Raw genomic sequence first — 26,211 nt, 5'->3', positions numbered from 1 at the left:
CTAAGCATGGTATGCCATGTTTCCTTCACCAACTTCAATTTACCTCACTGAATTTTGCAACAGTGCAGAGCAGTTATTACAGCAATGGTTTAACTTTTTCCTCTACTGTTAAGCAAAAAAACCCCTCAACTCCAAAAAAAAACCCCACTCCAAACCCAAAAAACTTACAGACACTATCTTGTTCACTACCTTTGTGGCTTGGAAGTACAACTCCTTCCTCAGAGTTGTCATCTATACATATTAAAAGGCTCTTTTTGCAGCACAGAATTCTTTGATCTGAAAGCATGCTTTCAAGGATTATCTTCAAACTTGCTTGGAATTAAAACATCTGGGGGTGCACAGATAATATTTTGCAGAACCCCATTACCTCACTGACTTATAGCTGTGTTGCTATAAATTGCCATATGCTGAGACAATTCATCCTTTCTTTGAGCCAAGGGCAATGGAGCTAGTCCAATTAAAAGACTAGTGAAGGATCCTTCAAAGTAGGGAATAGCTATTGTTCAGAAATAGCACATTTATATGTGCAATGAATGGAAATGAATGGTAGAAGTAAGCAACAGTACATTAAAGAAATAATTTTAACACATCACATGTATTTCTTAAAAATCATTAACAAAAATCAATGAAAAGTCCAGTCTGCTAAACAAAGGCTTCAGATTTAGGAGCTGATGCTTGAAACAGAACAGCAAAGTCACATACAAATAATACTTACTATTCAGAAAATTATTCAGAAAAAAAATCAGATTATTAAGTATTTTGTTCCCCTGACAGATAACTAGATGAGAACTCTGACTGATAACCAGAGAGATCTGGGATCCTGACTACAACAGTAGCTGCAAAGGGTGAATATCCTGAATAGCTAGTAGTCAAGCTACATAGATTGTGTATCTGAAAGCTATTAGGTTAACTTTAGCCCGTAGCCACTGGTCTACCCATGCCTCCTTTAGAATAAGTCAACAGAGAAGACAGACACAAAAGCAAAAATCACTCTCAGATGACTTACGAGGAAACAAAGGAAGACTAGCTGCCCTAAATCAAAGTTCATCCTTGTGAATATCCTCACCCCACAGAAAGGAAAAACACCCCTGGAAGAGATCTGATAACACCAGAGATCATCTAAGAAAATGAATATGCATGCCTCTTGTCAGAAAGTTAGTTTCTCCTTTTTTTAACGTACTTTTGCAAAGTGCTCAAATTTCTAAAAGGGAAGAAAACCTGAGCCTTTAACAAAAAAGTCAGGCCCAAACTAATGATGGTTTTAAAATGCAATAGTTACCAACCATATCAGAATACCGCCACCTACTGACAACACGAAACACCACAAATTCTTGGCACTACTTAGAAAAAGCAATTAGAGCATTATTTGTATTCATATTCAATTGCTACACTTCACATAAGAATGACAATCTTTAAAAAAGGGAGGAAAAAAAAAATCTACCCTTCTATATCTTCCTACTGTGGATAACTGTGGCAAAAGAAGAGATTGGAATAAGAAGAAAGTTTAAAGAGAATTATGTAGATAGTCAAAGAAGAGGGATCATTTCACTGGTATTTGTACCAGTGGTGGCCAAGAACAATTCCAGTTAATAACTCCGGCCCTATTTGGAAAATATGCAATATTGTAAGAGTCAGAGCTCTGAGTATAATCTGCAAACTACCTGGTAATTCCTCAAGTTTGTAATTCAGGATGTTCTTTGTCACTGATAAAATTACTGACAGTAACTTTAAAATGGCTTTAAAATAATTTTAAAGATGGACTTATTAATTAAAAATTGCTTATCTAAACAGTTGAACAAGAGGTAAAGTGTTTTTACATACCTTCTGAATAAAAATGTAAGGCAAGTGCCATTCTGAATATTCAATTTAGTAAATGTGTTTACTTACGATAATAGCATCACCTATCTAGCATTTTTCCTGTTCCTGCATTGCGGCTGAAACTTGTTTCTTCATTGCTGCCTCCGCAAATACGCTGTGAACCACATCACATCCACTGCTTTCTGCACCACCTTTCCCCCATGCCCAGGGATACCTTTCCTGCCCCTCAGTTTCAGAAGTTCACCTACTGATTACACCTAATCACAGAAGTACCTCACATTTCTTTCCATTATGTTTACACATGGAAAAATCAAGCAGCACTGGCAATCAGCTCTGTACGATACTAATGGTCAAACCTTCCAACTTGTAGACACTTGACCAGAGGAATTTAAGGCAAGTGACCAGTAACCAAACCAAAAAAACATACATAAAGCCAACTTCAGAAAGGAGTCAACAACCACATTTAGTTCTTGTTATTTTTGACACTGCAACTCTTCTACATAAGAAACTCATAGCATTGGCAGAAAGGAAGCTGAAGGCTACAGCCAAAGAGAGTCAAAATACAGGAGAAATGATTGATGGAGAAAAGAAAGTATGACAAAAAGGATTGATAGATAAAGGAAATGTGACAATTTATCCAAAACTCAGTCTTGCCTAAGAAGATGTGAACAGTACAAGCTGTTCTTTGTCCTTCTTTTTGATAGGCTACACAAATACTTTGTAATAGATACTGATTATAGACTTAAGACAGTGAATAAGCTAGTTTTGACTGTAATTATCCCAAGGACTTAAAAGAAAATAGAGGTCTCCCAACAGTAGTTAAGTCCAATTACTCGACTGCTGAAAAACTAACAGGACACGTAATACCAGATTCTTAAGATGTACTAAAGATTATTTTCTGCTCCTCCTCTCCCCCCCAGAAGAGACAGATGTTTTTATGGAGTTCTGGTTCTGGATTTTTAGGGCAGAATTGATTGAGAACCTAAATGTAGAATATTATTGTGTGAAAAGAGAGTTCACTATTCTCCGAAAAGAAAAAAATTCCAACTTGGATAACTAATGAATAAGGTCTACCAGAAAGATAACTGGAAAGACAAACGAGGGAATGAACTGCAAGATTTAAAAAAACGATACATTAAATTGCAGAACAGCAAATTATCCCAATGTAACAGAAAGTTGCAAGAACAATTCAGATTGATTGATCATAATCTAAAAATCAAAAAGAGAAAATTAAAAATACTGAAGAGATTTTTATAGATAAAACCAGGAAGGCTAATTACAACAGATTTCAGTTAGAAAGGGGGGGATAAATGACAACAATGTTCTATACATGCAGCATGAATCAGCGTAGGAGTTGACTGATAACACAAGAGAAAATGATACAAAGAAAACACAAGTATTCAAAGCCATCTTTGCTTTAATTCACAAAAAGGTAAATGATGTCATATACTCAAGAAGATTAACAATGAGATAATGGTGTCAGCCATAAAAAAAGAACAAAATTAGCTAAAAAAACTGTAAATAAGACAGACCTGTTCAAGCTTGTAGATCCTAATGAAATTTATTATATAACACTTAAGTAGCTAGACAAAGTAAGTCTCTGAACCATTAACAATTACCTTAGGTATCGAAGATAAAGGAGGTGTCAGGAGACTAGAAAAGGGAAAACAGGGTACTTACCCTAACAAAAACAACAACAAAAAAACCCAACAAAAAAAGCAGCCAGTATAGGCTCATCAATAACAGACTGCAATAATCCAATCTAAATGCCCTGGTAAGAAGTCTACCAAATAGGGGTGAGACGAATTAGATACAGTATCCAAATAACATTCTGATAAGTCTGATGCTGAAGTACAGCCTGTATGGAATCATAATCAAGTGGAAGTCTAAAAAGTCTCAAAGGAGATTACACTACTTGTTTATTGTCAAACCAGAGCATTTCGATTCAGGGCCTGCATGGATTTGTCTTAAACCTCAGTTCAAGTCAGTATTTTCAGTGATGACTTAGATGATGGAAAATCCTTGTAAAAAACACGCTGATGAACCTGGGATGGACTTTGTAGCAGTGGTAGAGAGGATGTGAACACTTTGAGAATTCAAACTGTTCCTGCTTTCAGATCATCCTCTCTGTTTGTAAGATGAAATGCAAAAACCACAAAAGCCCCCTAATTTTGGTGGCCCTCCACTGGACTTGCTCCACTACGTCAATGACTTTTTCCTGTGCTTTGGGGAGCCCAAAACTGGACACACCACTCCAGGGGTGGTCTCACAAGTGCCAGAGAGAGGGAAAGAACCACCACTTCCCTCCACCTGCTGTCTACCCTCCTCCTAATGTAGCCCAAGATGCAGCTGGCTGCCTTTGCCACAAGGGCACACTGATTCATGTGCAACTCATTGTCCACAAGGACCTCAGGTCCTTTTCTACAAAGCTGCTTCCTAGCCAGCCAGTGCTGCCCTGTTCTCTTGCACGGGCTTATTCCATCCCCGATGCAGGACTTTGCATTTGCCTGTGGTGAATTTCATGAGGTTCCTGTCAGTCCATTTCTCTAGCTTGATGTGGCTGCTCTGAATAGTGGCCCTGTCTCCAGTGTATTGACCAACCTTCCCAACTTGCAGAGCCTGCACTCCCTTCCATCATCCAGGTCATCAGGTAACTTATAATTTCAACCTGTAGCTGACAATCCTGTATTCACTGATATTAACATCAGAGATTTTGTGCAAGTATATTTTATTTCCATTTGAGGTCTGCTTAAATCAAAGGACAGTACACAAGGAGACTATCAAAACAGAATTAGAGCATATTCCAAATCTGTAGGTCAGCATCTCACAGTACATAAAAATTATGAACAAGCATAAACTAGAATCAACTTACTCATTCCTGAACATTCTCTGTCTCCATCCCACACATTAGAAACAGCATGTCCCGTCAACAGGAGGTTAATCAAACTTTGGCTATATAACAGAAAGAAATAGCCTATTAAAAAGGACATACAATTTATTCCTGAAAAAGTGGTTATCATTAACAAATGAAAAAATTATTGTAGTACCCAGACAGCTAAGCACTCTCTAGTTATATTCCTTTAATTAGCGTGTATCTGTAATTCAGCAATGCTAATATGATCTCCACTCTTTCAACCAACTTGATATAAAAAATGTAGCCCTGAATTTGAGAATTATTCCTCTGAAAATTCAGCAGTAACAGAAGCATTTCCTCAGAACTGATGCACTAAATGGAGTAAGCAGTGAAAAAGGCATGCTATGTTAAGTAATGTTTTTAGCTATTATGAAGTTATAATTGAATCTTTGTCGTAATGTCAGTAATTTCTAAAAGAATGATCAGTTACAGAAACATAAAAAAATAGCCCACTAATCTATTTTAAGTGGTAGTAACCATACTTTGTAGCTTACCTTCCATGACCGTAAACAGGATCTATCAATGGTTCAGTTGCATCTTCAATTTCATTTTTTATATTTTCAATACCCTGCAGAAAAATTACAAACATTTTTGCTCTCTTAAGGAACGAATTGCAACATTCACAACAACAGAATGCAACAGCAAAACATTAGGAAGCTGATGTTCTTGTATGAATTCATACCTAAACACACTTCTTTCTCTTGATAAGAGATGTTAGGGATATACAAGGAAGGATATTTCCAAAATCTGTAATTCTCCCAGATCAGAGGAGGGAAAAAAAACACAGACTGAGCTTTTAGAATTTTTATGCTGGAAATGTACTGCAACATGAGTGAAGATACCATTCCATCCATTTATCTAGACTTGACTTAGTTTATCAGTTTAGTGTTCACCTTTTACAGAGAGAGAGTTACATGATCAAACTTTCTCTTAACAAACAAGCAACCCACACACACACACACACACAAAAAATCAAGCAACCCACAAACCTTTGTCAGTATTACAGAATACAGAAAGAGCAGTACTCCAAATCTGTTTGTCCACACTGAATATTGATCCCAAACTGCATCCTTCAGTTCAGGGAAGCTTTTGAATGCTCGTTTGCTAAAGACAAAAAAAAAAAAAAAAACCAACAGAAAAGGAGAATGTATTTAGATGAAGCATTAGAATAGTGTCACAAAGCACAAACAAGAACTACTAATACCTAACATGAAAATGTCAAAGTAAAAGCAGAGTAAATCTGGTGTTATACACAGAATGACATAGCAGCTGTTCTGGAGTTACTATAACTGCCATAGAGTCATTAGTATTTACCCATCAGAAGAAGATAAATAATTCTGGAGCAATGTGCAAAAATGAACATAGTTTTTATATGCAAACACTAACCATAAAGTTACATATGCTTGTGAAAGATCTGAGTGGCTTGAACCAGTAATTCTACAAAACACTGTTACTGGAATTGCAAATAGACTATGTGACCAAAATATTTGCTTTATATAGTGTTCTGAAATACATCCAGTCCATAAACAGTGGAGAAAAAAACCCTTTGACTCAACCAGGTAAGACTATCTTTCAGGCTTTTGAAGTAATTATTACATTTCCCATTACAATTTGATTTTGTCAGACTCTAGCTTTGGATAAAGCAAAATGTTCAAACCCGCAAGTGGTACATTAACATTTGGGAAACTATCTGGTTGTATAATAGGGTTGCTGCCTGGATGATAATGTAATACCAGGTGATCATATGTTTAAAAAGAAAAAAAAGTAAAATAAAAACAGATGGAAGGAAGAGATCCATCAATATCCAGTGAAGTAATATACTTTTTATTTCTTGGGATATTTAGAGCTAAATACTGCTTTTCAGAACATAAACATTAGTTTTTATTGAGTAATTCAAACTAGATCACACTCTCTGCTTATCTTATACAAACTTAAGTATATTATTTTCTTTTTGATTTCTCGCACACTTTTAGTAAGTCTTGTTTAAAAAAGAAACAAACATTTGCAAAAATATATCCATAGATGGGTTTACTCTGGCTAACACTTGAGATTTTTAAACTACCTTTCATTATCAAGTATATGAAGCATAAAAGGTATGCAAGGCAAAGTCAGTTCTGAAATCCATCACTCAGCTTGCTCTAAAGGCGTATGCCAGAGCATTCATTTCCAGTGAGAAAGACTGAGCAGAACTGAAGTGAGTACCACAAGTCCAAAGATCGAGGGGGTGAGTGGGAGGGAGGGGGAAGACAGGAAATCAGTGTTTTGATCAGATAAGGTTACAAACTTTTTATATTCTCCTCTTTCTTCTTTCCTCATATGACAAGGGGTTTAAAGAACAAACTAGAATTACTACTGATACAATAAGCAGTAGTTATTTCAGTTCTAATTAGTAACATTTTCCATCTCAAGTGTTTTTTTAAATTCTGTTGCTCTTTATTTCCTCTTTGGGGATTTATTTGTATAACAATTACAACTGTCCACTGTGAAAATAAAAGGCTGTTACCTTTAAAGATAAACTCAGTAGAAGTGTAAGCTCTTTATTTACACCCCAAAAAGAGAACAGTGTTTAAAGTATGAAAAAAAAAAATCAGTCGTGTATATGAAACATTTTTCTAAATGCTTCTTACATTGTCTCAAATCAGGGAAAATACTAGGTGACAGTCAGACAGAATCACCTGTGAAGACTGTGTATAAAAAATTGAGGATTAACATCTTTAACTTAAATGCGAATCTTAATTATCTGTGTTCACATACTTGAAATGCACAAGTTATTAGGCCAATTTTGCACATTACATTGCTCCAGTTTTATTTTAAAGCCTATCCTTATGCTCAAAATAATATTCCATTTTAAATGGTACAATGCAAAGAAAAACCACCACAACCCCCGAACCAAAACTTGAAATCCAAGTTTAACCTCATGTGTAACACACAAAAAGTTCCTCGACATATCCCTTTCAGGGCTGTGAATATTAGTGTAACTTCAAAATATTGTATTTTAAATGTTCCAACATATTACTTACTGAATTAATGCATGAAATCGCTCAAAGCCAAGCTCTTCGACAGCCAAGGCAGCTATACACAAGAGACACTTTTCAGCACTACACATGGCAAAAAAATGACACAAGATACACACAGCAAGCTAGTATACTTTCAAGCTTTAATTATATTTTTAATTTTTAATCCTCCCTTGACATTTAAATTTTTTAACTGATTAGTATAAACTAATTTACCACAACATTAGGATTCCACCATACAAATTAGTGAGCACATTTCTATTTGGACTAATCAACTTATTAAAAGCACAAAGCCACTGGAGTGTGTAGACTTGAAAATATTTGTCAAATACTAAGCTGTTGATTTTGTACAAAATGTGGCTGTCACAAAGTCATCAAGCATATGCATACTATAGATATAATTTTGCAGGTTAACAAGAAGTATTATTTCCTAGAAAAGCAAGCATGATTATTTGGATCATTTTATCAATGTAGGTAAGCTGTATTTTTTCTTCAAATATACATTTCTGTTACTGAAATTTTGGGGTTTTTTTCCCCCTTTTAATGCTTATTTATTACAAACAAATGAGTAGAATTATTCTACACAGTGTTACACATCCTGTTTTTAAATAAATCCTCACTGTTTTCTTTTAATAATGGATAATTATTAAAATTAGCCTTTCAAATAAGTGTCGCGTCCAAGACAGAAAAAAATACAGCATTAGTGTCTTCCCAAGTTCAACACAGGCTTTATACCTTTGTTCCCCTCACAATGTTTCCAAACCAAGCAGATGAAATGAACTTTTAAAATCAAATTTTCCTTTGCCAACAGGAAGTTATACTCGCTAGTTGTGTAATTACCAAATTCTACAGGCATTAAAATATTAAGACTGTAGCAGTCTTTACTGCCCTCTTATGTCCACAAGGACCTTATCTTCCTGCTAGCAGAATAATACACAAAACAGATAGATCTGCTTTCTGATAAAGGTCATTTAATCCTGAATATTTAAATAATGTCTGAGCTTCTAGCTACTGAATTTGACTGCATACAATTCATTAAAGGCCTGAAGCCATTAGGGCTAATACTACTGATCAATTCCTCGAACAAGAATTCCAGAAAGGGCTTTCTATGCCCCTTCTCCTCCTATTTTGAAAGATGCATTTGATTTGCCTACGTGCAAATACAACTGATTCTCTAGCAATAGAATACTTTCATTTTCTACTTCAGAAACAACGCAGCAGTAGTCTTAAGAGTGTTAGTTTTTGTCTTTTGAAAATCTACAAGAAATTGCTAAAATCAGGTTACCAAGAGCAAAACTAGACTTAAGAAAATGTATTTTTAAGAAATTTTTAAAAAATGTGAAACAATGACTCTGAATTGCAGAAAATGCTACAGGAACTAACCCCGCTCCAAGAACATGTGTTTTTCTAAGCAGAAAGTTAGAGGGACTAAAATCATATAAAGCAATCTTTGAACCTGGGAACTTGCACTACTACAGCCAACACATGGCCAACAACAAGTCACTGGTATACATCATGAAAGCAGATGAAAAATGCTATTGCATTCAGTAAGTGTGCTCGAATCCACCTTTTGTTCACACAGCAGAATGATAAACAGTTTCATTCTGTTACTACAGAACAGAGTGAAATGGTAAGAGAACTACTATTTGAAACAAAAGGAACGAAGTAGAAATCCTAAAGAGAAGTGTAGCTATACATAACCCAAACAAGGCTAAATAAAGACAGTGCTTAGTGAAGAGGAAAAGAACAAAGAGCAATAGAACATGAGCTGTATGAGAAATACAATTGTACAGAAACTCTTTAAAATGATACTCTACCATGCTGTGTCTAATCATATTTCATGGTTTTATTATAAATATATTTCCATATTCAATTTCCAAATAGCAGTAGCCTGCCATGTGGAATTGTATCTGTAATACTCCCACACACACATAACTCATCTCTTAAGTCCTACCAACTATGACAATGCCCATTTCTATTTTTATTGATTACAGCAACCAAGCAAGAAATAAATTTATTCCTTTGAACTAGCAGTAACAGAACTCTGCATTATTAACAATACCCTCTTCTCCACATCTTTGTCCCAAGCCTAATCAGGCAAGAAGCTGGTCTATAGTTAAATAGCAGGACAGAAAAGAAAAAAGGCCCTAACAAATATATCTTAAATCAGGAAGTGTATTGCATTTTACATAAGGTAAAATACTGTTTGAACTGTAGAGTACATACAAGAAGTACATTCAGTGTCTAGCAGGGAACGCAGAATACGAACAATGAGAGATTAACATTGCAGACTGTTCACGGCAAATGTATCCTGCTCTTCCTAACCACATTCCATGGCATTAAGGACAAGTCAGGCAGAACTTGCAGACTTGTACAGAAACATGAAAAATGTAGATATGTAATAGAATGGATTAGTTCAGTTAGTGTCAGTGTTGAGAGTAATTATTAATCGAGTGTTCAAAAAGACTTTCTGCTGACCATTTTCTACAGTTAAAAGTTCTTCAGAATAAGGCAATATATTAATAAACAGGATAGTAAAAGCCTATTGATAACTAGGCTCTGGTTTACTTTTTTCTTCAAAGGAAAATTCACAATATGAGCAAGAGCTTCAGAGACAACTAGAAAATCCACACAAATTATGAATTTCAGAGTTACAAGTGCCTTACTATCTTGCAAAGGAAGATTTTATTTAAAACAGAAAAGTTGTAGATACAACTTTCTCTATAATACTTTTTCTTAGTTAAAAAAAATATTCACTTTGGAACTCTTGTGTAGTGACTTTCTGTTTTTTCAATTAAGTAACATTTTAATTATTATTGTTTGAGCCTTCTAAAGCACATGGAGCATTTGATAGAAGCAGATGAAGACGGCTTGTAACATAAGTGATGGGCTCAAGCTGCACCAGGGGAGGTTTAGATTGGATATTAGGAAAAATTTCTTCAAGGAAAGGGTAGTCAAGCATTGGATACAGGCTGCCCAGAGAGGTGGTGGAGTCACCATCCCTGGAAAAGTTCAAAAAACAGGTAGATGTGGCACTCTGGGACATGGTTTAGTGGGCATGGTGGTGTTGGGTTAATGATTGGACTGATGATCTTAGAGGTCCTTTCCAATCTTAACGATTCCTAGTTTTTACTTTCATTAAAAAATAATCCAGCCACCAAGCCAGGAAACATGAAATTATTACTCTACCCTTAACTGGTTTAGTGGTGGACTTGGTAATGTTAGGTTGATGGTTGGACTGGATGATCTTAAAGGTCTTTTCCAACCTAAACGATTCTATGATTCTATGATAAAGAGCTCCAGCACTACTAATTGCTACAGCTAGCTGCGCACATATGAATCTACTTGTACAATTCTTACTTTGTAGTTATAGCACAAACTGCCAAATAACATATTCCTTCCATCAAAAGATGGCACCTTTATAAGCATGTTCTCATGTGAAGTTTTTCATACTTCTTAAGGGACACATTGGGAAAAAAAACTGAAAGAAAAAGATGCTTATCTTTTAACATATTAGATACCTCCTATAAAAGATTAATAAATACACATCTCAATGATGTGTGCACAGAAAAACCTTCTGTGTCACTGGCTCCACAGCAGTTAGATATGACTGGATGCCATATCTTAGCGCAACAGATGATGTTCACTGGATCCTTGATGTCAGTAACTAATGAAGGAATGAAGACATTTGCAAAAAGAAGGTAACCGAAAAATTCTAATCTACAAAAAAATTCTGTGAATCTACTAGAAGGTGATTTGATTAAGCTGTTTTGGTACTGCATAGAATCAAGCAAAGGGAAAAAGGCTACTTCTCCATAACAGGGGAACCAGAATATTTTAGAACAGATAAAGCTTTGCAGAATTTCCTTCAAAAGCTCTTCTGAAATAAAGCAACAAGTGACAAGTTAAAATATTCCTCCAGTGTTAGGAAGCATGCAGAATTTTCCAAATTAAAGACACATCAGGTCCAAATAAATTACAAAATAAAATTGAAAATATTATGGAAGTTTCTCAAATTCAAGAGAAACACGTATGGTAGTGATAGACAGCACATTCCTTTCAACAAAAAGGATCAATGCCTCCAATTCCAATGGTAAAAATCCATCTATTGCTAATAGAATCACAAATGCGAAAACCCCCATCTGTGTAATAATAAAAAGCAGTGGCCCCTCAAAAGCAACGTTAATACTTCACTAAGTGATGGGTAATTTAGTATAGAAATACATCTTACAAGGTTGTTCCTCTTGGCGACTAGATTCTGCAGGACTTTCAGAAATACTAGCAGTTTCTTCAGTTGTTTTTCCTCTTATCCACGTTGCCAGAGAGTACGACTCAGAATTATCAGAGCAAGCCATTTCCAAAATATCACATAATGTATGACAGAGAAGGTTCTTCTGCTCCTCTTCTGAAAGATCAGAAACCTAGATGAGTTCAATTGCTGCTAATCAGTATCTTATATAAGCTACTAGTATCATTTTTACACATTAGTTATCTAAAAATTTGAGTTTATTATTTTTATCTTATTCATTATTAATTGCTGTTTGACTATACTGGACCAAAGAATTATGAAGCTGTCTTTAGAAAAATGTGTTCTAATATGATTTCTAATCCATTCCCTTTCCTAGTCATAGATTTCAATCAAAAGTACTATGGACAGGCACAGACCTCACAAATGGAAGTTTAAAGACATGTAGAATACATACTGTATGTCTGATAAAATGGCATTGGAGCACAATTAAACAGAAAGAAAGTGTAAAACACTTTAAATTTGTTGTACTAGGACATGCTTTACAAATAATTAAAACAGAAAAAATAAAGAGGAAAAAAAGAGGTCTCAGTACCTGGACAGTCTCTCCAAGCAGACTTTTCACTGGTAAAAAGCCTCTTCAAAAGGAATGCCTTTGTCATCAAAGCATAAAATAATATTAAAATACAAGACAACACCAACTTTTACGTTTTGTCACAAGGTCTATACCAAAGCGTTTTTGCATGTTATTGAAGGGTTTCAAGCTGCTCATTGTTCACTAAGCGACCCTGAGCGTGCACTGTTTACTGATTTTTCCCATTCAAACTGACTACAAAGGTGGCCTCATACCTACGTTCAACATTGAGTGTGAACCTCAAGCACGCTTCAAATACAGGGTGCATATTTACATAAACATCTCCAGATTCACAGAACTGCAGTAATGGAAGCACAGATATTTTGCAATGTAACTGATAAGTACTACAAGACCAACCCTAGTCACTCAGACAAACCCCTTTAGTAGCTAAAAAGCCCACCTCTTTTAACAATTGCAAGTCATAATTTGCAGATGAGATGAAAGAAAACCTATGCATCTCCATATCCCTGCTTTGTTTTCCATCAACACTAATGTTGCAACTAAAAAAAAAAAAAAAAAGATATGCTCTAAGTTACAGAGAAGGAATAATCAAAGAACAAACTCTGGGAAGCAGACTCTTGGTCTTTCTAATTACTGTTAGACGCTGTTTCAGGTACTTGCGGCATCTTAAAAATAGCTGCTTCAACTTTCATTTCTTCCCTGACAGACTCACCCTGTTCTCCCAACACAGATCTTCCACATACCTTTTTTAGTAATTCACAGCAGCAGTAGGCACTGCAAGAACTGTTTGATCCCTTCCTCCTTCCCTAGCTGGAACTCATCTCACTTTTAAACATGCTTTAAATACTTAATTTCAAGGAAGTGGAACTACCTATAAATCTGGAAAAACACTGTCTATAAGAACATTTGATATGGTAAATACTTGGCACTGCCTTAAGGAGCTGGCTGGTCCTATTCTTTACTCTCTCCACTCGCCCCAAAATAAAAGACTTGTAATTCTAACGTCGGAGACCAGACACTCTACATCTGGTTTTAAGACCACAGAACTAGGCAGAGCCATGTTACAGAGTGCAATTCATAATAAAATATTTTTCTATTGGTTGTTTACAACCTAAACAAGTGGTGCTCCCTGTGGTTGTACAAATCTTTTGGTGGGACCAGCATTTAGAGTGTCTTGAAGTAACCATAACAGGGGCTTTAGGACTATCACGTTACACACATCAGAGACGCTAACAATTCCACAATGTCAGTTGTCTGACCCAGATACCTTCCAGTTCATGACCAGATAACTTTGCTACATGACTTTAGTATGTCCCCTATCAGTGGACAAGACCTCAACTCAGACCTAGACATGCCTGCAGAATTTGATCTGTGTGTAAGAGGAGTCAAGAGCAGGTTACCAGCAACAGTAATCTGGCCCATGACTCAACATCTGCCTGCGCTACAGGGTGCTCCTACGAGAATGAAGAGCAATCACTGATTAGACAAACTGCTCTAGCAGAACGGATCCAGCCTACAGGTCATATATCTTACACAGCAATAAGAATTGCCTCAGAAACAGCATTTCAAAGAGTATGCACATAGCCTACAAGATACAATGGAGTAAGAAAATAAAAAAATCACAATCACAGTTGGTTGAGCGTATCTGAAGCACAAGTGAAATCCTAAGCACACAGCCAGAATAAAATATATTCACCTGACATACTTCAATTATTCTGCTAACGAGGACTTTGAAAGTATAACAGTGCTCTTTTTCTTACATAGCAAACCTTATTAGGTTTGAAAACTGGTTACTTCAAATATTTCTAATACTGATTGATAAAGCAGCCATTGTGACACAGATACTATCCTTCTTAAGGGCAGGGAATTTGAGAGATGAGAAAGGATTAGGATTACGTTTATATCTCATCTTTTACTTCTCTCCTTTATCCTGCATTCCTCACTTCAAAGTTACCTCTGCTTGAATCAACCTGCTGCACTTCCTCAAACAAATCCACTTCTGCAAAATTATACTTCAAAAGCAGCCCATCTCTGCCTTTTTACTGAGTTTTTTGTCTTCTCCACACTGTAATTATGAAATCAAAATAAAACTGATCTGCAATTTTTAAAATACTTATTTTAGTTCCACATATACAGAGAAAAGAACAAATTTTGGGCTTACTAATTTTAAACCATTCTTATAATAAATGCATCTTACCTGTACAGGCGCAATCACTGCACAAGGGCCACCCTCAAATTGTTCTAAAGCAGTTGATTCAGATTCACTAAATACAAATCCTGTCAAATGAAAAAAACCCCTCTATTTAGTGAAATATCTAAACAAGCACGTGTTTATGTATACTCCTTCCCTAACAGAAATGACACCTGATTTATTCACCTTTAAAGATTAGATAAGTTTTCAAGATTTTTTTTTCCCCCTGATAACACAACAGAATGTGGTTAAACTACCTGAAGAAAAGAAGTCATGAATACAGGTGAGAGCACAGAAATGAATTATTTATCTCAGCAATGAAATCATGACCACAAAGTGCCAACAGCTAGGGTTTTAAACAAAAGGATTTTTAACAGTAAAACTGTCACTAGAGCACATGTGGATGAATACTTAAAACCACAGTTTTTATTTTATTATGGTTTATTTCTTACAACTCAATTAGAATTTGTTTGTAAGTGATATTTTGTCTCATATGTAAAAAAAATCATCTTTGGACCTTCACTGAACACGTGTAATACATTTCTATTCCCTATGAAGGGTACACTATGCCTCCCACTGATCTCATTTTTGGCCTATCAGTGATTCCTATTAAGACTGAAATATGCTGAGTAACTCAAATATTCACTTGTAACCACTGAACCAAGCCTCTTAATGGTGTTCTTTCACAGAAGATACACTATATTTACTGAGGTGCAGGATCCCTTATTTTTCCCCTCCATCTTTAATGTATTTGAATTTCAGAATTATCTTATGGTCACATAATAAAGCAAACGCTGGAGCAATTACTGCAAAATTGTTTGTTACCACCTTGCCCTTAAACTTGTCTTCAAGATATGGTGATTCATAGCTTGCATTTCTCATAGACAAATGCATATGCATGGATAATTACCTTAATGAAGCTGACACACGGAAACTTACTCACAGTAAGTGATATTTTGCATTATTGTTTTAGTGCTGATGATTGTGCTGAAGTGACTCTAGTTCAATGTAATCTAGAAACCATGCAACTGTAGTCAGCAACTAACCAGCAAGCACAAGCAAGTGCAGGCAGGGACAAAGGGGACACACATGCGTATTTTCGCAGCAGTGTCAGTCTCAGCAGAAAGAATATTCAATGCTTCTTTCCCACAATTTCCCCTTTTCCCAATTCTGTATCATTACATGCTGCCATATCAAAAGCATCCCTAACCCCTGGATCTGAATTTGAACTGGGGAAATGCATTCCCCCAGTGCAGACTTCCACACTACTGCATGACAGGTATCCCAAGCAGCACAAGAGAGGACTACTGCATGTTTTGCAGGCCATATTTCATCACAGAAATGACAGTTGTTCAACAACACGGTGATTTTTTTTTTTCTAAGATGGATCAATGTAGCCATAGGTCTTAAAAAAATGGGGTTCCCCCTGTAGCTGACAGAAGGCTCCATTTTTTTTGTTAATTGAATGTGCAAATGTACATTACAAAGATGTATTTTATATCCAAAACCCAGATCCACGTCAAGCCTACATACTTAGATCCAACATCACCTAACGTAGCAACAAAGCTCCATTAATCCATACTTCAACCAAAGTTTGCACTAGTGTCATTTTGCTCCCCTGTTAACATGCTCTAATAAGAAATATCACCAGTCCTTTAAACTTTCTGAATTAGTTTGTGCAGGCTTATCATATTAAAAGGTAAGTCTTCCTCTACTTTTAAGCGTTACTGCATGCCACCTAAGCACACTGCAACAATAGGTTTTTTTAGTTGTTTTAATGATTTAGCCACTGCAGAAAAACAACATACTTGGATGTGGTACCATTAAACCACACTTAAGAAATCTTGAATTTGTTTCACATTCTTCAGGCTTCTTATAGAATGCATGAACTGTCTCAGCTTAGCCCTGCCCTATTTTTCAAAATTGCTTCCTAAAAATAAAGAAAATTGAGTGTGATCCACCGGAGTGAATACAAATTTGAGATAGACAATGCAAAATTGATATTACACAGAATTTGACAGAATACAACCACAGGGAAAAAACCCATATATAATACTTAAATGAACACTTTTGGTTTTTTTACCTAAATGCTGCTTAAATTTTAATAAACATCAAGGTTCTAAAAGCTGTTAAGCAAAAAAAATGGGCTTCAGGGATTTTGGTCTTGCTCTCTTTTTTAAAACTTCTACAAAATTTGAAGTCAGCTCAGGGAAAATTTCAGAAACCAGCAGTCTGAAGTCCAGCTAGGTTCAAGTCTACCTCAGCCTGCAATCACACCTACTTACCTTTTTTGCCCTCAACAATAATCACGTCTTGGGCAATCTCTATAAAACCCCGTCAACCCCCATGCTCTTCCTTACGATTCGTAGGAATGGCCTGGCCACCCTTTAAGCTACCAAGACTAGCATCTCTGATCCAGACTAATTTCTGCTTACTCTCACTCTTAACCAGTCAGATCTATCATACAGCTCTTTTCACTCAAGATAAAATTTCAAGAGCAAAATAGATGTAATGCAGCCAAAAACATCTTTTTTTTATTCATCTGCCTGCCTTTTATCCATAAGTATAATTATCATCATTTACCTATAAGAAACATAAAACAGTATAATTATCATTCATCTTCCTTGTCATTTATAACCCTATTAAATGCTCCATTGACCCCATTTTTACAACTGCTCTACCGCTTTAACCTTTCTGTCGGGGCAGGGACGGGGGGAGTAGATCTAGATTCCTGTTGGTAATCACTGTATTGCCCAATATTTTGAGTTATGGTGATTATGACCACCCCACCATTTTCATGCATCTTTTTATTATTTGCCTATTTCTAAAAAAAAATATATATATTTTTTTTACATCCAAGACAATCTAGACATTAGTAACACCGTCATTTTACAAAGGATGCTGTATACCTTCAGCGTTTTCACTCTGTGCAAGAACCAATTCCAGCTGAATGAAAGAGACAAGGGGAGTAGCTAAAGAGCATGCAACATTAACCACATTAGAAAAAAATCTTGCTCTCTCTCTAATCCAATCTAGCTACAAAGATGCTGCGCTATTCTTTTTTTTTTTTGTTCTGTTCTCTGCTGAGCCGGCCTCTCACCATGGAACTATTTCTTTTTGTCTTTTGGGATACAAGAACTGCCTGACAGAAACACTAGAATAAACCATTAAGGTTTACAACATGTCTTAATGTTTCATCCTTTCTCTAGAGCTGGGTGTAGAACGATAGACACATTTTGTGTATGGCTTGGGTTTTCAAAGTGTATTTTTATAGTAAAATGAAACTTCTGAAATTTTCTGGGGGAAAAAAACCCAAATAAACAAAACAACTTTTTCCCACACACAAAAAGAAAGAAGTGTTTACTACAGCAATACCACAACAAAATTCCACTTGATAGGTTGTGCATAAAGAGCCAGGAAGTCCTGGAAGGGTTTGAGGAAAGTATCCAAATTACCTGGTAGGCTACCACTAAATTGGGCAACAAGCTGCCAGAAAACAAGGTAAGATTCCAAGGTAATATTTTTTCACACCTTTCTAAAAAAAGAAAAAAAACACCAAAATAAAACAGCTCTGTGAAACTTCTGAATCTGTACCCTGGTAAAAGCATTCTGTGTGAGCACTCCTCAAGACCTTTTATTTTCTTATGCTTGTCAGCCTTATCCAGAGTAAAGAATGGACTCACTAGCACCATATCCTTTCTTAAAGTAAGGACAATGTCTTTTCAGATATTCCTTTTTGTGCCCAGGCAGCAGAAAGAATTTTAGGGTTACTAATTATTCAGATAATTGTATTACAGGGCATTTCAAATTCTTACTGCTCTATGTGTATTCCAACTACATTAGCCACCATGCCCACTAGCCAGAAAATACAATCTTCTTAACAACTTAACTTACATGTTCACACCCCATTTTTTCACAGTGACTGGTATCTTCTATTCTCCTTCCAGTTTAACAGTGCTGAAAGGGCTGTTACTTACACGTAATGACACAGACAGTTCATCAAAAAACTGTATTTCTGCCCCAAAGCCTAACTTCTCATTCAGCAAGCTTCACAAGAGAGGTTTTGTGTTCTTCAGAATGAATTCATTATTTTAAGACAACTCTGGATTACAGAAGTACATGAAATAAGCATTTAAATATCGTACACAATAGAAAGGGATTTGACTGTCTAAAACAGCAAGACGTGATTATTTTGTCTGTAAAGACAGTATCACTACCCCAAACCCAATATGCCACTCCAAGGGAGGAAGGAAGAAAAAAGTCTACCAGTATAAAGTTGAGAACAGAAATTTTTCCCTAGAGAATGCTGTTAGGTAGCTTGTCTCAGCAGCATGTTCCTGCTGTTTTTCCAAAAGCTACTGTTGTCTCACATTTGATAGTAATATAGCTTGTGTTAGCAAGAAAGACCGCTTCCTAGTGGCAGAATTGGCAACATCTACTTAAACTGAAGCAACATCTTCTACTTATACAGAAGCTCTAAGTTGGTAGTCATCAGTACTTTGTTTGAAGATCTCAATATTTTTTCCACACGATATGCAAAATCCTGGCAGCAGGTTTGGCTTCTAACTTCTTACTTAATTTTTACAGATACCTTAAAAGCAGTCCACAGACCATGACTTGAAGACCTCTCACCAAGGTTTACTTTGCTAAGTGTGACCAGCATCGGTAAAGCTTCAAAAGCAGTTCCACCAAAAGATTTGAAGAGGCAATACTTACGGCAGACAAGCAGCAACAAGTAGGCAGAGGTGGGCCAATAGATGTAAACTCCTCCAGCTGTTTGCACAATCCACACTTGTCTATACCCTAACTGTGAACATTAAATGAAAAATGCTTTTCTTTTCTTCCTGAGTAACTGTTTGCACTGAATAATATGGAACTCAAAGAGACAGAAAGCAGACAAATGCAAATATTCTATAAATCATAGTCATCAAAACATAAAAAAAACCCATAGATACTAATGAGTATTTCTCTCCCATCACCCAATTTAATTAAATATTATTAAATTAAACTCAGAGGAACACTTTTCAAATTGCTACTTCTATTTAAGACTTTGAAGAGTGGCAAGCGTATTCCTTTTGCTCAAAATGTATCTGCTTGTCTGGTAAAAACACTATTTCCTAGTAACCCTGACCTGATTGTGGTCTAACAATATTACAGCTCCAATGACTTAAAAACAATACTATAGGATCTAGCTCCTCAACCAAGGATGTAATAAAAGCCAATCTGATGATGTTTAAATGTACTAGACCAGAAACAGAGTTCCAGGCATGTGAAAAAAAGGAAACCTGGAAAGAATAAGGGAGAAAGAAAAGGAAAGTTGTCAATCTACTCACCCAGCTCTCAACCTGGAAGCTGGAAGAGGATCCAAATAAAACGGACCTTTTTACATTGTGCATTATACATAAATACACAATAAATACACAAACTGTAGTATTAATACCTTCACACTATGCTTTTGAAGTTAAACAGTTGTTTTGAAAAGACTGTCCCATATCTTTCTTTCCAAAGACCAGCAGAAAACAGCTTAGGTAATTCTGAAAGGATGCTGCGCTCAAACCTGCCAGACATTCATAGTTGTGTGGACCTGATCCACATGCCTTAGGGCTGATCTGAAGAGTGGCTTTATGAATGGAATTTCTCTCTTGGATCAGTGAAGAAAATCACTCCTAACATGGGTATATTTCTTTAGGGCTGTCGTGGTTTAGCCCCAGCCAGCAACTAAGCACCATGCAGCCGCTCGCTCACTCCCCCTACCCTGATGGGATGGGGGAGAGAGTTGGAGGAGTAAGAGTGAGAAACACTCCTGGGTTGAGATAAGAACAGTTTAATAATTGAAATAAAGTAAAATAGTAATGATAACAATAACAATATAATAACGATAATAATAATAATAACAATATACAAAGCAAGTAATGCACAATGCAATTGCTCACCACCCGCCGGCCAATACCCAGACAGTTCCTGAGTAGTGATTGCTCCCCCCCGGCCAACTCCCCCCACTTTATATACTGAGCATGATGTCATATGGTATGGAATAGCCCTTTGGCCAGTTTGGATCAACTATTCTGGCTGTGCCCCCTCCCAGTTTCTTGTGCGCCTGGCAGAGCATGGGAAGCTGAAAAGTCCTTGACTAGCATAAGCAGTACTTAGCAACAACTAAAACATGAGCGTGTTATCAACATTCATCTCCTACTAAATCCAAAACACAGCACTATGCCTGCTACTAGGAAGAAAATTAACTCTATCCCAGCCGAAACCAGGACAAGGGTTCAGTTCTCCTCCTAACTCCTTCCCAAGTCATCAGATCTATGCCAGGAAACACCAAAGTGCAGACTGAGCCTTTGCTCTACACTCCACTGTGTCCACTTTGAGGATTCTGGTAAATGGAATTCATGAGGTTCAAACTGCAAATTCTGCTGCAATCATAAAGAAAAAAAATTCCATTAAAAAACCCAACACCCAAAAAAAAGACCAAACCCCAACTGCAACAACAGCTTTGCAGCCATGACTTTGTTAAGTCAGGAATCAAACCAACATATTCAAAGTTGCCAATGCAGCAGAGGGAATTACGGTCTGTAACTTCAAACAGCATATCCACATTAGCTAGGTCCGTTCTGTTAACTGCTCACAGATCAGCCTGTCTTCTGTTTTGACCAAACAAATATGATGGTTACTGAGTTCGGTGCATGACGAGGATTCCTGGAACATTGCTATCTTTACTGAGAAACTGACTGGTTTGAGTCTTACATTCCTCAGCACTCTCCCTACTCTCTACTTTTCTTTCTAAATGTAAATTATAGTTCTCAACTTCCAAAGGGTTTGAGAAAGGATCAGACAACATTCAGAAAGTATCTGAAATAAATACCAGTGTATACACTCTAAAAAAAACCCAAACCACAAAAAAACCTCAACACCAAAGTGGTTGTTTAAGCAAGCATCACTTCTTTGATACTTTCAACACATACGATGTGAAACAAGGGTCTATCTTGTAAACTTTGAAGTCTTTGGAAATAATAAAGCTTGATTTTTAAGGTTTGCGGTATTTTAAATCTTGATGAGTCAGCATTGACAAGACTCCTTTGCAGTAGGTAAATGGTGCAGAACTTTTTGTACAAAATAGAAACTGAAAGTTGGGTAAATATACTATGCTGCTACACAACATATGGGACTGAGACTGATGCTTTTGATTCCGAGCACAAGACCTCTAAACAACACACTAAGTTATTGTCACGTGTTTTTACTACACAAAATTGATTATATTAAAGAGTATATAGAGAGGGGAACAGATATACTACACAGTACAGTTACACAACTTTCCCTAAACACAGATAGGAAATAATAGCTCCTTTTCAGGAGCCACCAAGAACACGAGAGCCCTTTTCCATTAATCTTTCACAGGATCACAGTGTGGGACATTACAACATACATTTCAATAAATTTTGAAACTGCTAAAATTTCATATACAAACAGTCCTGAAAATATCAATTTCTGTAATCTAACATTACCAGTTAAAGAAATAATTAAGCTTGTTAACACCAATTCTTTTTTCTGACTTTGCAAAAACCTTGTACTGAAACAGCAACACTCTACCAAAACTTAAGAGATATTTCAGAAAGTAATTACATTTCAGTAAAAATAATTAATTCACTAGGAAAAGTAATGGCCTTACTAGGCCTGTTTACATTCTAGAACTTAGAAGGAATTTAATATTTTTTCCCCAAATATTTCTCACTGAATTGTTTGAACACAGATTAACCTAGGGAAAAAGATATGAGAGTCTGGTAGTGCACTGTGTCCCGTGACAGGGGAGCTGTGCAGCTCCCAAACCAACATCACAGCTGCAACTACTGAAACTATGCAGATGACAAAACTCACGCTACAAAAAAGAAGAGCAAGGAGCAGAGAACACTAAGAGCATCCTTTTGTTTCAGCCAACTTTACCCTGAGACCTTAACACATTAATTTTTTTTTTTTTAATCTGTAAATTCCACTATCGTTTTAGAACTTTCTCCAGGAATCAGGGGTGTTTTTATGATGATCTTCATAACCATTACTAGAATTCTTCAAAGCTGGCAGTAAGTTAGATAGTTATTACTCCTTTTCTTCAGCCAGGACAGGTGCACAGACTGATTTCTTGCATGTCATTTTTATGAGTAAGTCTCTGTACTACACCTTGCAACTGTAGTTTGAAAGAACACCAGAAAGTCTCCATCAAGAAGAGACTATGTGTAGGTTGCATAATTTAAATATGGAAAAAACATCTTACAAAAATCCCAGGTTCCATGGTTATTGCTGCTTTATCTCTTGCACATCGTAAAGATGGCAGGCACCTGCTTCAATAGCCAAAGAACCAGTTTGCAAAAAAATTTACGGGTCTTTCTCCCAAGCCTGTCCCCACTTTTGAGAAGGTTGTTTGTGACTCCCATATCCTTCGCAAAAAAAAAAAAAAAAAAAAAAAGGCAACTTATGTTCATGTTTCTACGAGCTATGTAAAATAATGGAGTAAGATGCTGCTGAAATATATTGAAGAAACAAATTTCCTTCCCTACTCTTTTAAGTTCCTTTGAAGATTCGCGGCAAAAGACGACCAAGCTGCAAAAAATATTATTTAGCAAGTGAAACTGCTGCATCACTTTCCCCGTGGGCCACACGCCGGGTTGCCGGTGACCGAGGAACACGAAGGCAAACAGCGATCGCTACCAGGGATGGCTGTCCCCGTCCGCAGACGCGCGGAGGGGCCCCTGCCCCACGGAGCCGCGCCTCCCTCCCCTCACGGACACACGGACACGGACACGGACACGGACACGGACAGACAGGCGCCGCGCAGCCCCGCGGGGGCGGCGGGCAGAGCTGTGGGTGTGTCCGGGCAGGCGGGCCGAGGCCGGCGGGGCGGGCCGAGGGCCGAGGAAGGACCCCCCGGGGGAGAAGGCCGGGCAGGCACGGCGGCGGGGGAAGGGCCGGGCGGGGAGCGGGGCCGGAGCACGGCGCACGCAGGTACCTTGCGCCCAGCGGCAGAAGATGGTGTCGGCCAGCCCGCGGGGGCCGGCCTTCTTGCCCCACACCAGGTGGACAAGCTCCTGGCCCGCCTCGGACATGACGGGGGGGGCGGCGGCGGCCCTGGGGCCGGGCGGGCGAGGCGTCTCCCGGCGGCGGAGGCGGCGGCGGTGGCAGCCGCTGCCCCTGCGCAGGGGCGGGGCCGGGCCGGGCCGCGCCGGGCGGGCGGGAGGGCGGGGCCGGGCGGGGCGCTCGTGCGCGGGGGGGCGGGGCTCCGCCGGGCGGCTCGCGGAGCTGCGCATGCGTGGCGACCGCTTTTCCGCTTCCCCAGCAGGCCCCGCTGCTTCCGCGGGCGCCGGGAGGCTCGCCGGTTTGGCGGGCGGCGCACGCGCCGTTCTGCAGCCGCGCGCTGACCGTTGGTCCCTGAGGAGACCGTTGGTCCCTGAGGAGACCGTTGGTCCCTGAGGAGACCGTTGGTGGGGAGCGCAGTGCTGGCCTTCTCCACTCTGCCCCGCCGCGGTACCGGTACCCAGGCCGCAGGCTGGCCGCAAGGCTGGCCGCGCAGGGCACGGCCGCGGGCCTCGCAGTGTGTGTGTGTTTGGGGGGGGGGGGGGGCGGCTAGGTGGCCGTAGCAGTGAACCCAAATGGTAGCCCGCGTTGTCAGTCGCCCGGGCGTGAGGCCGGTACCTTCGGCTGGCAGCAGCTCCCCTTGGGCTTCCCTCGCCCTCTGGGCTTTGGCCGTGCCGCTGCTTGCACTGCCCTTTTTGGGTTCTGCTCGGTACGGGCTGCCCCCGACGCTTTGTTAAAAGATGAATGGAACAGAGCGCCACTGGTGAAGAGATAGTGGCATTAGAGAAGGTGGCCTTTTAAGTCTTAATTGAAGCAGACTCCTAATCTTGGATGTGGGCTGGATATACCAAGAGATGTCAGGAATTCAGAATCATACCAGTATAAGTAGGTTCCTTTATGTATTTGTTTTGTAGTGTGTTGTGCAAGTGCTAACCTAACATACAGGTAAAATGTAGTGCTTGCATATGTACATGAAATATTTTTACTATTTGAGAAACAGTTCTCTTACCTGGCAGTACCTATATTCATACAATAGTTTGAACTGAAGAATGAAAGGTAGCCGTATGATTTTCTTAAACTATTTAGGAGTGGTGTTAGGTGGACATCCCATGAACTTGAAAAGATTCAGATTTGGAAAACAAGTTTGGTTTATCTACTGTAGTAATGATTTTTTTCCAGTAGAGATTCTAGAAATAAAGACTGGGGTTTTTTACAAAAGACAGTTGCCATCTTTTCTGAAAGATAATTGCCATTCGAATGGGAATTCTTCATGGAGGTGTTGCGGTCAGTGTTGTACACAGGGTTAACACAGACTTTTATTAAACAAAACTCTTCAGAAGGGTGGTAACCATTACCAGTGACAGAACTGGATTAAGGATGTTCTCTTAGAAAAAAGCTTTTCAATCTAAGTTTTCTGGGTGAAATTGTATTGCATACGCCACTTGGAATTCTTCATCGGGAGTACAGATGAAATTGAGCTGTAATATTGTGCCCACCCACTTTATTTTCATCATACACCTAGTATTTTTATGGAGATTGAGCACATATTGGGACTGTTATATGTGGAATCATTCTGAATTAAGTATGAAAATCATCAGTATCAGGGTGTTTGTAAGCTTTCTGACATGTCATACCACAGGTTGATCAGAAGATGGTGTGGTTGTACTGGTTTTTAAGCTTTTTCAAATACTTGCACAATTAAGCATTTTCTGAATAATTACTGACAAGCCATCAATTTCTTTCAGTATTGATTAACAGAATGGATTCTGGATTAGCATATGTAATGCTTATAATGGACACTTTTTGGTTTTTAGCATAAAGACTAACTCCACTAACTTCCACTAACGTGGAAAGAATTTAATTAGAACTAAAGGCATCATAACAACAAAACCGTGTTCTGTACTTACTATATAATAAAGGCCACCATGTTCTTTAGTTTTTGTGTGTTTGAATCAATTATGCAGTAAAATGCAAATTTTCCTGTAGATTTAGTACTTTGAGTTTAATACTAGGTGTAGCAGGCTTGAAATTGTAAGCAGCCCATGAGCAGGAGGAAAATGTCAAAGTATATATATTTTAAAGTGTATTGAATATACATTTAAAATATTTCAGACAAGCATATATATATCAAAATGGTGCAAGCGTTAAGTCAGCTAGCTCCACAAGGTTTAGACTGTCCATTGATAGGCAGGCTTTATGAGAAGGGGGAAAAGAACTGCAAGTTTTAGCCCGTTTCTTCAAGCTGCTGGGCTTGTTCTGAAGAAGCAAATATACATTGTCACGGATGCCAGGGGTGCAATCTGAAAAACTGAATTCGGTGAACAAGTGGAGAATCGAGGGGAGAAGGCGCTGGAGAGCAAGGGTGCTGAG

The 26,211-nt window shown here is 38.1% G+C and overlaps 1 protein-coding gene across 4 annotated transcripts in view; it reads right to left on the bottom strand.

The window, feature by feature from the left end:
- MINDY3 (MINDY lysine 48 deubiquitinase 3) overlaps positions 1-23,873 on the bottom strand; it is a 61,253-nt gene extending 37,380 nt beyond the window's left edge. Inside the window, exons 1-9 of one of the 4 annotated variants that reach the window (XM_075704627.1) lie at positions 20,120-20,181; positions 19,495-19,586; positions 14,785-14,864; positions 12,588-12,645; positions 11,978-12,151; positions 7,753-7,804; positions 5,722-5,836; positions 5,227-5,300; positions 4,691-4,770 (exon numbers count right to left, since the gene is read on the bottom strand). In XM_075704627.1, coding sequence (XP_075560742.1) covers positions 4,691-4,770; positions 5,227-5,300; positions 5,722-5,836; positions 7,753-7,804; positions 11,978-12,151; positions 12,588-12,645; positions 14,785-14,864; positions 19,495-19,586; positions 20,120-20,181 — 787 coding nt within the window. Of the gene's footprint in view, positions 1-4,690; positions 4,771-5,226; positions 5,301-5,721; positions 5,837-7,752; positions 7,805-11,977; positions 12,168-12,587; positions 12,646-14,784; positions 14,865-19,494; positions 19,587-20,119; positions 20,182-23,776 lie in introns of those variants that run through there. The other 3 variants (XM_075704630.1, XM_075704632.1, XM_075704631.1) reach the window with 3 other exon arrangements.
- Positions 23,874-26,211: the final 2,338 nt, after the last annotated feature.

The sequence above is a fragment of the Pelecanus crispus genome, chromosome 2 (genome assembly GCF_030463565.1).
Source record: "Pelecanus crispus isolate bPelCri1 chromosome 2, bPelCri1.pri, whole genome shotgun sequence".
Classification (NCBI taxonomy): Eukaryota; Metazoa; Chordata; class Aves; order Pelecaniformes; family Pelecanidae; genus Pelecanus; species Pelecanus crispus.
The sequence above is the reverse complement of the archived record's forward strand: the minus strand, read 5'-3'. Positions and strand labels throughout refer to the sequence as shown.